The 16,287-nt window shown below is 35.8% G+C and overlaps 1 protein-coding gene across 1 annotated transcript in view; it reads left to right on the forward strand.

Annotated features, from left to right (window-relative positions):
- The window catches only part of MEMO1 (mediator of cell motility 1), a 216,519-nt gene that overhangs the window by 103,651 nt on the left and 96,581 nt on the right, over positions 1–16,287 (forward strand). Inside the window, exons 4-5 of the mRNA XM_042780681.1 lie at positions 2,113–2,194; positions 13,871–13,939. Coding sequence (XP_042636615.1) covers positions 2,113–2,194; positions 13,871–13,939 — 151 coding nt within the window. The remainder of the gene's footprint in view (positions 1–2,112; positions 2,195–13,870; positions 13,940–16,287) is intronic.

Raw genomic sequence — 16,287 nt, forward strand, 5'->3', positions numbered from 1 at the left:
GTCGAGTCAGCCCTGACTCATAGCGACCCCTCCTTGGGTTTCCGAGGCAGTATCACTACGGAAGTAGGATTGCCCAACCTTCCTTCCGAGGAATGGCTGGTGGGTTTGAACCGCCAGCCTTCTGGTTAGCAGTCAAGTGCCTTAGCCACTATGCTACCAGAGCTATTTTCAGTATTTTTTGCCAACAACACAATTCTAAGGCGTCACCTTTTCTTCAGTCTTCTTTATTCATTGTCCACCTTTCATATGCATATGAGGCAATTGAAAATACCATGGCCTGGGTTGTTTGTTGTTGTTGTTACTTGCCATCAAGTTGGACCCAACTCATAGTGACCCCTCCTTAGATTTCTAAGGCGGTATCACTAGGAAGTAGATTGCCCAACCTTTGAATCACCAGCCTTCTGGTTAGCAGTCAAGTAAGTGCCTTAGGCACTACTCTATCAGACAGACACCTTATTCTTCAAGCTGACCTCTCTGCTCTTCAACACTTTAAAGAGGTCTTTTGCAGCAGATTTGCCCAGTGCAATATGATGTTTGATTTCTTGACTGCTGCTTCCATAAATGTTGATTGTGGGTTCAAATAAAATGAAATTGTGGATACATATACAGTAAATGTATAATGCAATGATAAACACCAAAATGAGAAAGTGGTACTTCTGTGGAGGGATGTGTATAATGAGATCAGCAAGGGGGTACATAGTTGTTTGTTCTATTATTGTGTTGATTCTTTTCTTATTTTTAAATATTTCATGAATAAAAGAATGGGTGATGAGGGAAGAGAGGGTAAGGATTATTGACATCTCTTCAACTTCTTTGTGTTATAAAGGTGATAGGAAAAGGAGTGATCTTTGGAGAAAAATACCATTTGTATTAGTACAAATAATTGCATGCTAATGGTAGTGATCAAGTAAAAGAAGTAAGTCATTTCAGGAGCTGTGTGCTTTAGTAAAAAAGCAGAATGGGATCCTGTGTTGAAGTGGAGTGTGTAGCTTTTGATAGAAACAGACATTGTTTTGAAACAGGAGGGAAAGCAGAATAAGTATTGTGAAAATGACATAGTTCTGTTTTGAATTTAGGGCGAGTAATGTCCAGGTTTGCCTAGGACTGAGGGTATCTAGGATGCAGGATTTCCAGTGCTAAAACTGGAAAGGTCCCAGTTTTCATTGATTTTAAAAAAACAAACAAATAGCAACACTATCATCTGCTGGGAGTCAGAAGGGGGTAAGGGAGGTATTTGAGCTTTAAGGTGAAAGGAGGAGTTGTGTGATAAATCTCCATCTTAAAAGTGGGAGAAGAAAATGACTAGAATAATGTGATAGTAGCTTTGAGCATTGCTAGAGGTCTTCTGAAATTTATGGTTGTAATTTCAAAGTGAGACTAATTTGTATGGTTGTGTTCCTCTTCGTTTCCTCTCACCTTTTTAGGTGGGGACAGTGGGTTAAGTGTCAAGTTGGTTTGAACTACTGTTCGACTTACACAAGGGAATGATTCTAGTCATGGATTACAGAGTCTTAGACTGCATGATAAATGAAGAAAAGGTAGAAGATGAAGAACAGTGTAAGAAATGGTGTGGCCTTCAGTCAGCTCATTTCTGGAAATGAACTAGAAACATAGAAGTGAAGAGAGTGGGATGTTTCAAATTGAGAGTTTTGAGGTGATATAGTTATTGGTAGTTGATACGGTAATGAGAGGAGTAGAATGCTAAAGTGGGTTGGAATAAAAAGGTCATTGGGTGTGGGAGTGACCATCTCCATGGATGTGATTTTAGTGATTAATTAAGGGTCTTTAAAATATACTCAGTTTTTTTCTTATCCTATGCTTACAGTCTTTTGCTTTCTATTTTGTTTAGATGCTGCCTCAAATTGTAGATGATGTTGTTCTGGAATAAAGATGGTAGTAAATAAGTAAATGGGTAAAAGCAAATGTTGTTTAATCAGTATGATGCCTTATCTTATGGCTTGCTATAGACCTTGTAGTTCAAACATCAATATCCTAATTGATGATTCCACTTCCCATTAAGTTATTTTAATCTCACTTAGGTTCAGTGAGGGCTTTGTGCTGTGTATTGTTATAGCACATTGCTTTGCTGACTTCCCCGTTCTGTTTTTATAGGACCTCAGCTGAATGCACAGCTAGAAGGTTGGCTTTCACAAGTACAGTCTACAAAAAGACCTGCCAGAGCCATTATTGCACCGTAAGTTTTAAGAATCTTTAACTGGAATCTTTCATGATGATTATTAATGAAGAATGAGCATCTACAGATTGAACTTTAAAAACCAAATGCCATATTGAGCTGAAGAAATTATAGTCAGTAATTTTCTTAAATACAGTGGCTTTCACTTTAACTTAAGAAAAAAGAAATTTGTTACTTTATTTCCTCAGATGAAGTAATTCCAAAGGTTATTTTTGATAATAGAGTTGACTTAAAGCAAAGTGTTATTTAGATTAGTTAAACTTGATGATTTCAGTAATAATTGGTATAAATAAATTATATTTTAACCATTAAAAAGATCTATTTAATCTGGATAAATTTTAGTTTATAATGAAAAAGACATGTTAAACATAATATGGTACAAAATGGAGTGTTGTAGTAACCAGATATTTGGGGAGGAGTAGATATGTTATTTAAATGAGAAAAATCTATGATTATTTTGCCTTTGGGTGTTAAGATCCTTCAATTTTTAGCTTTCACTACAAGCCAGCATATACATAGTTAATGACATGTGTTTGTGTATATGAGTTTAGTTCATTTTGATTTGCGGTGCTAACCTTCAAAACACATCATTACATTATGTTAAATGTTTTCTGAAAAGAGTAAAGTTTGGAGGTTGTTACATTTATCTCACAGCAGCATCTTTTATGTGACTTCTGTTGAATTAAGGTTGGTCCTCTAATAAATAATAATAATAAATAGGAGCTCTGGTAGCATTTGACTGCTAACCAGAAGGCTGGCGGTTCAAACCCACCAGCTGCTCCTTGGAAAGAAGACTGGTCAATCTACTTCCATGGATTAATGTTAATGTTACGAGTAAATGTTAATGTTGAGATGGTTAATAGATAGCCAAGTAGAGATTTCAGATACGTAGCTGGCTATGAGTCTAGAATACAGGGAAGAAGGGTCAGGCTTGAGATAGAAATAAATAAATAATATTAGTAACCACTTCTTAAGGAATTAATGGGGGAATTGGATGAATAAATACACTTACAGAGCTTAGAGTAATGTTTGGCACATAATATGTATTCCATAAATATGAGCTATTTTATGTACTACACATTTTGTTAAAAACTTCATTTGTATGATCTTACTTGATAGATGCAGGAACCTGACTCTACCACTTACAAGCTGCGTGGTGACATAAATGTTATTTAATATCTTGTGCCTTCATCTCCTCATTGGTAAAGTTGGAATAATAATAATAACTCCTTACAGTTTTTTTTAAAAAGGATTAAATGAGAGAATGTATATAAAACATTTAGCACAATGCTTTGCTATTAATGTCTTTATTCATCCAGCCAATATGTACCAGGTTGATGCAAAGTGCTCTTCTTAGTGCTGCTTTTTGAATAAATCAAAGTTTCTACTTGTGTGGTGCTTACATTTTAGTACTTGGGGAAGACAGGCAGTAAACAAATGATTATATTCTATATCATGTTCTGATGGATATTAAGAAAAATATGGCAGGAAGGAGGAGGATAGAGAGAGACAGTATGGGTAAGGAGTTACTATTTTACATTACATAGTAAGGAAAGGCATCTCTGATTAGGCAATAGTTGAGCCTCAGTGAACTGAGAGAGTAAGAAAGGTTTAGGCTGAGCAACAGCAAGCACAAAGGCAGGAATATGCTTAGTGTGTTTGAGGAAAAGCTAGGAAACCAGTGCAGGTGGAGTGGCTTATGTAAGAGGTAGATGAGTTTGGCAACTGGGGGCTAGATCATGTCGAAGCTCTGTAGATTATTATAAGGATTTCAGTTTATATTCTGCAATGGCAAATCATGAGAAGTTTTGAGCAGAAGAGTGACATTATGCAGTTTACGCTTTCAAAAGATTGCCCTGATGCTGTGTGCGAACAAAGAATCCAGTTTAAGAGGCTTATTAATACAGCATGGAAAGGAGATGTCATGACTGCTTGAGCTTGGAAGTGGAAATGGGGGTGATGAAAAGAAGTGTGTTCATTGATATAAAGACAGAACTAACAAGATAGAAGAGTCAAAGATAACTCTTAATTTTGCCTTGAGTAACTCAGAGGATGGAATTGTCTTTATATTGATGGTGCGGAGACAAAGTTGGAGATGGGGAGTAGGTTTATAGGAGTTTATATAGAATATAGAGTTTGGTAATGTTGAGAAGCTTATTAGATAGCCAAGTAGAGATTTCAGATAGGTAGCTGGATATGAGTCTAGAATACAAGGAAGAAGGGTCAGGCTTGAGACAGAAATATAGACTTTATTGGTGTGTATGTCACACAAAGTCTAAATAGCATGTGATTGCCCAGGGACTAAAATAGAGAGAAGAAAAGAGGTTCAAGGACTAAACCCTTAAGCAAGCTAACTTTGTAGAGGTTATGATGAAGGGGAACATTTGCAAAGGAGATTATGAAGGAAACAGGACCAGTGAGGAAGGAAGAACACCAACAATAAGTGGTATCTCTGGGAGGCTAAGATGAGGACTGAGAATCAGTAATTGGATTTCACAATGTGGAGAACACCTGGGAAATGAAATGTTTGAGTCTAAGTTACAAAATGTATTGACTTCTAAAAAAAGATTGCCAAGTTACTCCAGGTTTCAAAAAGGTATACATGTTTCTGCTCTATAGTGACTTTGTAGTTACATTTGTGTACATAAGCAATTTCTATTTTGTTAACATATGGAAACTTTAAATATAACCAAGCTTTATTTTTTTATTATATGATGTATGATGTCCAGGAGTAAATGTTTTGCAAAGTAGTTATTTTCCTTTCCAGAGTACCTTTGTGTGTGTGTGTGTGTGCGCGCGCCAGAGTACCTTTGTGTGTGTGTGTGTGTGAGTGTGTGTTTGTGTTGGGGGGTTGTTAATAAAAGCAACAAATATTTAGTTGCTATAAAACATACAAAAATTTTTATAAGTGCATGCTCATATACTACTTGTAATTCAAAAACTTATTTCAAAATATCTTTTACTTCAAGTCTGTGAAAAACAGTTTAAATTTTATAATTCTAGCTCTCTGGGACAGGCCTTCCTTAGACTTTAACTTTATGGAGCTGGTTTAAAGCTTCTAAGGCAAACTATCTAAGAGCCTGAATATATTTGTAACTAGTCAGGCTATGTGAAAATAGCATACTTTTGAAAGTGTTCAACAGATTCAACAGATTTTTTTTTTTTTTTTTTAAATTGTGATTTGGGTGAAAGTTTACAGAGAAAATTTACTTTCCATTCAGCAGTTCACGTACACTTTATCTCATGACATTGACTACAATTTACCACAATGCAACAGTTCCCCTCCCAATTCCTCCCCATAGTTACTTCTTCCCCGTGTCCTTTCCTTCATGTACTCCTGCCCCCTGAGCTGTCTCCTGTACATAAACAGCCCTTTTTTCTCCCATGATTGTTCTCTCCAAGGAGTGTATCTACCTCAGGTAAATATTCAGCTCCTATGCCTGTCTTTTGCTTGGCTAGAAGCCACAGGTGTGGGTTCAATTCCAGACCTGAAGGGCAGCTTGGGGCCATAGTCTCAGTGGTTCCATCACAATCTATCAGACCAGCAAACCTGGTCTTCCCTCCCTGCCCTGCCTTTTTTTTTAGTAAATTATTTTGAGTTTTGTTCCACATTGTTCTCCCACTCTATCCAGGATCTCCTACATAGATTCACCCTCTGAGTGGTTGACAGTGGTAGCTGGGCACCATATAGTTCTTCTGGTCTCATAGTCATATAGACTGAGTATTGCATGGGGTACCGGTTTTTTGGACTAATTGTTTCCATGCATCTTTGGTTTTCTTCATTCTTCTTTGCTCTGGAGAAGGAGAGACCCATCATTGCATCTAGATAGCCACTTGCAAGCATTCAAGATCCTAGTTGCCAAAGTAGGACATGGAACAGTGTTTTGTGTAGTATGTTATGCCAATGGAGCTTGATATCCAGATTGCTCATATTTATATTGCTATAGTTTAAATAGAATAATTGTAATAAAAGAATAAATATTGAACCATAAATTAACTATTGATCAATTCTGATGAATTCTGGTCTATATGACACATAGGCATGGGGCGTTCAAGAAAATTTAATTTGCTAGAAATGCATGGTTGATTTTAGAACTTTCTTACTTGAGGCTCAGGAAGACAGTATGTGGCCAAGGGATGTATATTGAAATGATCTTATGAGCTAGGAGTTCTAAAGGCCTTCTTATCATGTTTCCCAAACAAACTTGATGCCAGTGCTGCTTGTTTTGCAATATGCAGGAATATCTCAGCAATCTTTAGAATGGGCCAGTAGAATAAGAATGCAATACTTATTAAACCATTTATAGCATATAAGAACATAATCAGGTAATTGTAATAGAGGATTATTTGCATGGTAAAATTTTCTTTTACAATAATGCAGGTGCTGGTAATACTGACACCTCCCTCATACATTTAAAATATTTTGATTCATTAATAGTGAACCTAGTAGGAATAGTATGGGAGAAAGGATACTTTCACTTCTTATTGCATATTCTTTATTGTGTGAAGGTTTTTTTTTTTTTTTAACTGTGTGCATGTATTACTTTAAAAACTAATTTAAAAATTTTAAAAGCTGAAAATTATTTGTTATAAAACTATTTCTATGTGAAATACAGTATATGGTAGTGAAGCATACCATTATAGCTCTACCAGATACCTTTTTCCACAACATAAACAGCTACTACACACATGGACTGTGCCAGATGGACTATACAGGAATCAAATTGAACTACATCTATGGAAGAAGGTGATGGAGAAGCCCTCAGTATTATCGGTCAGAACAAGACCAGGGCCTGACTATGGAACTGACCATCAATTGCTCCTGTACAAATTGAAGTTGAAGAAATTTAAAACAAGTCCATGAGAGCAAAAATAGGACCTTGATTACATCCCTCCTGAATTTAGAGACCATAAAAAGAATAGATTTGATGTTTTGAATACCAGAGACCAAAGATTAGTTGAGTTGTGGGATGGCATCAAGAACATCATACATGAAGAAAACAAAAGGTCATTAAAAAGACAGGAAAGAAAGAAAGAAAATACCAAAATGGATTTCAGAAGAGACTCTGAAACTTGCTCTTGAATGGAGAGTAACTACAACAAAAGGATCATTTCTGATCACATGAAAGAGCTGAACAGAAGATTTCAGAGGGTTCCTTGAGAAGACAAAGTCAGTTATTACAATGAAATGTGCAAAGGACTTGGGGTTAGAAAATCCAAAGAAAAGAACGCGCTAGGCATTCTCAAGCTGAAAGAACTGAAGAAAAAAATTCAAGCCTCAAGTTGCAATTTGGAAAGATTCTGTGGGCAAAATATTAAACAATGTGGGAAGCATCAAAAGAAGATGGAAGGAATACTCTGAGTCAATGTACCAAAAAGAATTGGTTGATATTCAGCTCTTTCAGGAGGTAGCATATGATCAAGAAGCAATGGTATTGAAGGAAGAAGTCCATGGTACACTGAAGGCATTGTCAAAGAAACTAGTCTCCAGGGATTGAGTGAATACCCATTGAGATGTTTCAACAAATGTATGTAACACTGGAAGTGCCTCACTCTTTTATGTCAAGAAATTTGGAGCACAACTATCAGGCCAACTGACTGGAAGAGAGCCATATTTATAGCCATTTGAAAGAAAGGCTATCCAACAGAATGTGGAAATTATCAAACAATATCATTACTTTCAAACACAAGTAGAATTTTACTGATAATAATAAAATAATGGTTGCAGCAATATATCAACAGGGAACTGCTACAAATTCAAGCCTGATTCAGAAGAGGACATGAAATGAAGGGTATCATTGCTAATGTCAGATGGGTCTTGGCTGAAAGCATAGAATACCAGAAAGATGTTTTCCTATGTTTTATTGACTCTGCAAAGGCATTCAACTGGGTGGATCATAACAAATTATGGATAACATTGCAAATAAAGGGAATTCCAGAATACTTACTTAATTGTGCTCACGAGAAACCTGTACATAGACCAAGAGGCAATCATTCAAACAGAACAAGGTGATACTGTATGGTTGAAAATCAGGAAAGGTGTGTTTTGAGTTGTATCCTTTCAGCATACTTATTCAATCTATATGCTGAACAAATAATCTGAGAAGCGAGACTATGAAGAAGAATGTGGTATCAGGATTGGAAGAAGATTCACTAATATCCTGTGAGATACAGATGACACAACCTTGCTTTCTGAAAGTGAAGATGACTTGAAGCACTTACTGATGAAGATCAAAGACTACAGCCTTCAGTATGGATTACAGCTCAACGTAAAGAAAACAAAAATCCTCACAACTGGACCAGTGAACAATATCATGATAAATGGAGAAAAGATTGAAGTTGTCAAATATTTCATTTTACTTGGATCCACAGTCAACACCCATGGAAACAGCAGTCAAGAAATTGAGGTGCCATATTGTACTGAGCAAATCTGTTGCTAAGACCTGTTTAAAGTGTAGAAGAACAAAGATGTCACTTTGAAGGCTAAGGTGGACTGACCCATGCTGTTGTCTTCTCAGTTGCCTAATATTCATGTGTGAGCTGGACAATAAATAAGGAAGACCAAAGAAGAATTGATGCATTTGAATTGTGGTTTTGGTGAAGAATATTGAATATACATGGACTACCCAAAGAACAAACAAATCTGTCTTGGAAAAAGTACAGCTGGAATGTTCTTTGTAAGCAAGAATGACCAAACTTCATTTCTCATACTTTGGTCATGTTGTGAGGAGGGTCCAATCTCTGACAGATGTTATGCTTGGTATAGTTGACACAGTGGCTGCAACAGTGGGCTCAAGCATAGCAACAATTGTGAAGGATGGCATAGGACTGGGCAATGTTTTTGTTCTGTTGTGTATAGGGTCATGTGTATACGAGTTGAAACTGACTTGATGGCACCTAACAACAACAAGAACAGCCTGTGGTGCTCTACCAGTGTATATCATGAAACAGTGAATCTTCAGAAATTATATAGCTATTTAAATTATTTACTTGGTGTATATACTTTTATTTATTGCTGAGGCTTAATAATAATAATATTTTTTAAAAAAACACTGCTATCGAATTGATCTGACTCATAGCAACAGAATAGAACTACTCTATAGGACTTCTAAGGCTATCAATCTTCAAGGAACCAGACTACCTCATCTTCTTCCCTGGATTGGATGGTGGGTTTGAACCCTGGCCTTTTGGTTAGCTGCTGAATGCTTTAACCACTACTTCAAAACAACTCTTTTTATTTATGTTAGGCAATAAGATATTCACGGCAATATCCCAAATCGTATATATCCCAGCAGTGAAAAAAAATCAGATATGCATCTTTGTGGTTTGTTTAATCTTATTTGACCTGAATAACTTTAATAGCTTTCCTTAACTCATAATAGTATTGTTTACCTAATGTTTGTGAGATTCAATTTTGTAAAAAGTAAATACTCTAAATAATGACTATCTAATTTGAACAATTCATTAAATATAAACACCTATTATTTTCTTTTGAAGCAGGAATTGTGAGGTCCGTTAAACAATGTCTATGAAAGGAAAAATAGAAAGTACAGCAAAATGAAATTAAGAGAGGCAGTGTGGAGGAGGCTGCTGCTCTACAAACTGTTAAGATCCAGTGTCAGTCTGGTTTATCTTATCTGTTCACAAGTGTTTTATAACTTGGTTTCTAGCTTTCTAGACCTTGCTTCAGCTCAAGTAGATCATGTATTACAGACTTTTTATTTATTTATTTGAATAATAGATTTTCATTATTGGAGGAGATTTTGTTTCTTCTGGTCCTATATTCTCATTTCATCTAGTTTAATCTTTTTATTTTTGCCTTATTGTTATTATTAAGTAGAACTGAGCCTACTAAAATCTGGTTTTGTAGAATCCTAGTTCAGTAATCTTTCATTATTTCCCTGTATCCTCTGTGATGAAAAGCCTCACATAGAATGTATGATAGACTTCTTGGATTCACAGTTTATACTATTCATCTATGACTTTGAAGGTCCCGGAGTGAACAAGTGAAGTCTGTTTCATGTAGTAATTGGTAATTTTCCTGAAGTAGGAATTTGAATTATAACCACATTATACAATTATAACCTTGTAAGGTTGCTGAGTGGGAAATCATCACTTAACCAGTGAATGAGCATTGGCAGTGGCCTTGCAAGATCATGTGATTGTAGCTGTGTGGGGCAAGCTAGTTTATAGCATCAGGAGTTGGCCTTGCTGATGTGAAGGATATGCTGTATTGGGAGTAAAGGGAGAAGCAAAAGTACTACCTTGTAAAAGAAGGATCGGTTTTAACAGGCATAGTTTTAGCCTAATGACACAAGTTACAGGTATTAGAGCATTCTCATTTTGTATATGCCTTCATTAGAAGATATGTTGGGAACCAGAGTAACTTGGAAAAACTAGCAGGCATGACTTTGCAGTCAAGGATTTTAAGAGCTTGTGAAAGACTTGAGTAGGACACACTTTATGGTACATATTTGAATTATCAGAGCTCAAATTGTTTCCATGTATATTCACTCACAATAGAGAATGTAGGAACAGAAGGTCAGTGGCAAGATGTGATGATTATTGCTATGGTTTTGTCCATTTACCATGTGTCTGGGCCAGGAATAAGTATGCCATGAAGGTTTGAGACAGACTGGCAGACAGCAAGATGGACTAAGTGGTTTTTAAGGTCCTCATGGATAGGCAAGATAACATACTTCTGAATTGACAATGGGAGCCTGTAAGATCAGAAACAGGTGTTATAAATCTGAGAGGTCACTATTGTAGTCTCAGGCACTGGGAGACTAGGTACGTATGGAGATAAAATAGACCCTGATGAGGGTCAAATATCAATATCAGTACAAGATGACAGCAAAACTGAACGTGCCGAGTCAAAGACCTACTTATATTTTTTTCTGACTACGATCCGATTGGAGTTGTCAGCATATTGCTGTACTGAGGTAATTTAATAGGCTCCTGTGCAAGATGTATAGAGATAGAAGGGCAACTATTAGTCTGAGTAGTCAAGCCTTCATTGATTTCATTGTGCTTGTTAGTGTATGTCCCATGTCATTTTGCACTCTCTTGTATTGCTGTAAGGAGTTCTGGTAGCACAGTAGTACCTAAGGCATCTGATTGCTAACCAGAGGTTGTAGTTGAAACCCACCAGCCACTCCCTGGAAGCAAGAGTGGGTAGGGTACTTCCATAAAGATTGACCCCTTCGGAAACCCAGTGAGGGTCACCATGAGTGAGAATTGACTTGATGGCAGTGGGTTTGGTTTTGGTTTTGTGTTGCTATGATTTGTTTGTTTCTTTTTCTCTATTCATAGTTTAATCTAGTTGTGATGAGGACCAATTTAAAATAAACACAGCTGCATTGTGGTATGATTAATATACAACAAACTACATATATTTAAAGTATACCTTTTGACATATGTGTACACCTGTGATGAAGCTATCACCACAGCTAAGATAATGGATTATGAACATACTCATCACCCAAAAAGGTTTTCTTATTCCCTTTCATTGCTTTTTCTTCCTGCACCTCTCTCTGCTCTTTCCTCTCTTCTAGGAGACACTGATTTACTTTGTCACTGTGGATTAGTTTGCATTTTCTAGACTTTTATATGTTGTTGTTGTTATGTGCCGTCGAGTCGGCCCCAACTCATGTTTCCGAGGCAGTACACTACAGAAGTAGGATTGCCCAACCTTCCTTCCGAGGAGTGGTTGGTGGGTTTGAACCACCAGCCTTCTGGTTAGCAGTCAAGTGCCTTAGGCACTATGCTACCAGAGCTCCTAGAGTTTTATATAAAAGGAATTATATTGTATGTATTCTTTTTGTCTGGCTTCTTTTACTGAGCATAATTATTTTGAGCATCTCATTAGTTCATACCTTTTCATTGCTAAGGAATATTAATACTGTATGAATATACCACAATTTATTTATCCATTCACCTGTTGATGGGTATGTGCTTGTTTCACATATAAATCTGTTTATGAACGTTGGTGTGGACATAATGTTTCATTTATCTTGGGTAATACTTTGAAGTAGAGTGACTGGGTCATATGGTAAGAGTATGTTTAACTTTCTAAGAAATCGCCTGTTTTTCCAAAATAGTTGTACTATTTTATATTCTCACAGGCAGTTTATGAGAATTTCAGTCCTTCTACTTCCTTGCCATACTTGGTACGGTCAGTCTTTAATTTTAAATAGTCTAGTGGGTGTGTGTAGTGGTAGCTCATTTTAGTTTTAATTTGCATTTTCCTTACGATAAATGAAGTTGAGAATACCTTTATGTGCTTATTTGCCACCACAGTTTGTACTGTGATGAAGTGTCTGTTCACATTTTTTATCTACTTTTTAAATTTTGAGTTCTTACTGAATTGCGAGAATTGTTTATAATTTCAGATAACAAATTCTTTATCAGATATACGCTTTACAAATATTTTCTCTTAGTCTGTGTTTTGTCTTTTCAGTTTGTTGTGCACCTTTTCTCAACTCAGCATTCAGTGCCGTCATTGTATGGCTTGAAATTGGCCATGGTAGCAAAGATTTACTCCATACGAATCAGCAAATGCTATGAATCAGGGCTTTAATTTATTGACTGTTCATTATATACAATTGAGAAAGTGATGGAGAAAATATTTATAATAATGCAGATTAAATTTAAAATTATGTCTGTAACGTTTACCTTATGAATATCTCACACACAAAAAAGGTAAGGAAATACTCCTTCTAGTATTTGAGAACTGTTATCCTGTTCAGCAAAAACATCTTTCAAGTTATTGATGAATGAATGAAACTCAGGCATATGTCTTCATTGTTTTAGCTGTTTGTCAGTTGCAATCGTAGATTGTCTATAGATACAAATATTTAGCAAAAATCAGTGAAAGCATTCTATGGTAATCACTTGGCTCTGTATACATAAATATATAACAATCATTTATCATTTGTAAAATTATGTAATGTGTATCATTTTTCTCTCTTTAAAATTGACAATAAGCTTATGTACATATGAATAGGCGTATTTTTTCTTTTACCACTAAAGAGCCAGTTGTTAAACATTGACCAGTGTACAGTCAGCTACATACACTAATAAGCACCAAGGGAAATGGCTTCTAGACTCATGAAACTAGAGTGAATAATGAAAGAAAAATGATATCAGGAACTAAAGTTGTTGGGTAGGTGATAAGAGAACCAACCAAATGCTGAGACCAGAAGCATACTAGGGCAAGAAAATGAAAGGTATAAGACAGGTTAGTTGTCATAGCACTGAAGACACAGAAAAAAATGAGTTATCAGTTGTAGGGTATTTGGTTTGGTCTGATTTGACTTACTGTTGGTTTTATTATTCTGTAATCATCTGTCTATGCTATTGAAGAAGAGTATGAAAAAGTCATATATTAATGTTACATTAGCAACTTCAAGTTAGCCATGAGCTTCTTCAAATGTAATTGTCCTTCAACACCCCCCCAAAAGAAATTGCAAATAAATTCAAAGTATAAAATTGGACCATGGTATGGAGCAATTATATATTCCCTATTTTCTGGAAGTTATTACCTTCATTGCCTTTTGTTCTATATATTCAATTTTGTTATGTTAATCATAATTTATTTCTTTCAAAAGTTTTTTTCCAGAATATTTTGATTCTGAATCTGATGATTAAACTTTTAAAAATATTTCTTTTTTGTAGCCATGCAGGATATACGTACTGTGGGTCTTGTGCTGCCCATGCTTACAAACAAGTGGATCCATCTATTACGTAAGTAATATAGTTAGATAACAGTTTTGTTTTAGGTGGGAGAAGTTTGGGCATTATTATTCTCATTGTTAGTTATGCACTAGATTTCATTTGGAAATCTTAAGCAGATTTTTGTCAGTATTTTATGAATCAGATTTTTATTAATCTGATTATAAGACATAAGTTATAAAAAGCTTTAATACTATTTTCTTGTCTGAACAGATAGTTTTTGTTGTTGTTGTTGTTTTTATACTTGGGGTACAAATTTACAAGGCAGATTTGTTTTGTATTCAACATTTGATTTCACGACCCTTATTACCCTCCCCAACCATAAAATACTCTCCTCCCCATCACTGCCCCCTCCCTGAGCCCTTCTTATCTGTGCATTCCTATCTGTCCAGCTTTCCCTCTATGTGAATGCTGCCCCTCTGATGTCTCATGGCTGATTGATCTAAGGGGTTCATCTCCCTAGAGTAGGTGGGTGCATTACCCTGGAGTAAGTGTTCTGCATGTAGGTCTTTCTCCTGTTGGGCTGAGAGCCAATCCATGGAAGTGAGTCCATTTCCAGGCCTGAATAATAACCTGGGGTCATCTCTCAGGGCTTCCACCAATCTCTATCCAGCCAGTAATTCTGGTCATTTTGTGTTTCTTAATTTTGTTTCCCAGTTTTCCTCCCACTCTATCCGAGATCTACAGTTTTGATCTCTTTCCGAGTGGTTGGCATTGGTAGCTGGGCACCATCTAGTTCTTCTAGTCTTGGTATCATGAAATTGAGGTCCACGTGGTGAATCTTATCTTTGGACTAATTGTTTCCAGATGCCTTAGGTGTTCTTCACTCTTCTCTGCTTCAGATGAGAGGAGACCAGTAGTTCCCATTTTAGATGGCCACCTGAAAGCTTTTAAGACTCAAATTTTAAGATACAAATTCTTTATCAGATATCAGATATAGGATGCAGAACAAGATTTTTATGTACTATGTTGTGCCAATTTGAGCATGATCTGAACACATAGTTTTAACCATCCTTTGGGCTGGTAAAATGTTTAGTTCTAGAATTATTAGAAACGTTAAATCTTTTGGTTTTTAATTTTTCCTTGAAAAGAGATGATGAGCATTTTAAAGAAAAATTGAAAAGTCTTTGGTTCCATTTTAATCATTTTGAAATTTAAAATTCTTTATTGTAGTTTTTAAGTTGTAGTTAGTGGAAGAAAGAACAATTTCTCATTGACAGGATGAGGTACCTGAAATATTTTGGATCTGATAGTGAAGTTAATACGGTTTTGAAGCATATCAATTGTAACTGTGATAATTCTGTGACAGCTCAGAAGTTAACTTTTAAAAAAAAAAAATAAAAGAAAAAGGAAAAATCTTCCTAGCAAATTGAGGGTGATTAAGTAGTATGCTACTCTCTAAATAGAGAAACTTACGAACTTTTAAAAGCTTCTACTGCAAGTTGCCATCAAAATTATTAGTTTGCTGATCAGCATTTAAAATGTAAATAGTTCATTTACTATTTTTGAGCTAATAATACCTCGCTCCAGTGTGCATTGTCAGATGACATTGTGTGAATAGGTAAGATGGTCATTTCTTAATTTTATCAGATATTGATCAGTAGGTGAGTGTATAGAAGTAGTGGTGTTGTAGCATAGTTATTTTAAAGAACAGCCTACTCCTTGACCTCTGATCTGTTTGCTCAGATTTTTAAAACAAAAGAACTGCTCCTTTTTAGTTTGCTACAGTATTCTCTACACATTATACCATACTTTTTTTGAAAATTATATTTAGTGTTTTCTTAATAAGGAGTAAAATTATAATACTGCAAATTTGATGAGGTTTTGCTAGCCCTGTCTTTTGGGTAATGTTTTGAGGAGAGCATTATAAATTTTTTTTTTTTTTTTTGTACATAGGTAATATGCACCCTTAACTAATTAATTTATTTCATAAGTAAGAGCAAATAGAAATTAGATGGGTAAGATTTTCTGAAGCTACCTTCATTTGACCCTGGGCCAATAAACCAGCTATAATGAAAGTTGTTGTTGTTGTTGTTACATGCCGTCGTCGAGTTGGACCTGACACATAGCAACCCCTCCTTGGGTTTACGAGGCAGTATCACTATGGAAGTATTTGCTCAACCTTCCTTCCGAGATGTGGCTGGTGGGTTTGAACCACCAGCCTTCTGGTTTGCAGAAAGGTGCCTTAGGCACTATGCTACCAGAGCTGCTTATTCGTGTTATTTGTATTCTCTCCCTCTTTTCCTTGATTAAATTTGCCAGTGGTTTGTCAATTTTATTGATCTTTTCAAAAAACCAACTGCTGGTCTTGTTGAGTTTTTTCTATAGCCTTTCTATTTTCTGTTTCATTGATTTCTGCT

Source organism: Orycteropus afer, unplaced genomic scaffold (assembly GCF_000298275.1).
Source record: "Orycteropus afer afer isolate SDZICR_OR568_19922 unplaced genomic scaffold, OryAfe1.0 scaffold00054, whole genome shotgun sequence".
NCBI lineage: Eukaryota > Metazoa > Chordata > Mammalia > Tubulidentata > Orycteropodidae > Orycteropus > Orycteropus afer.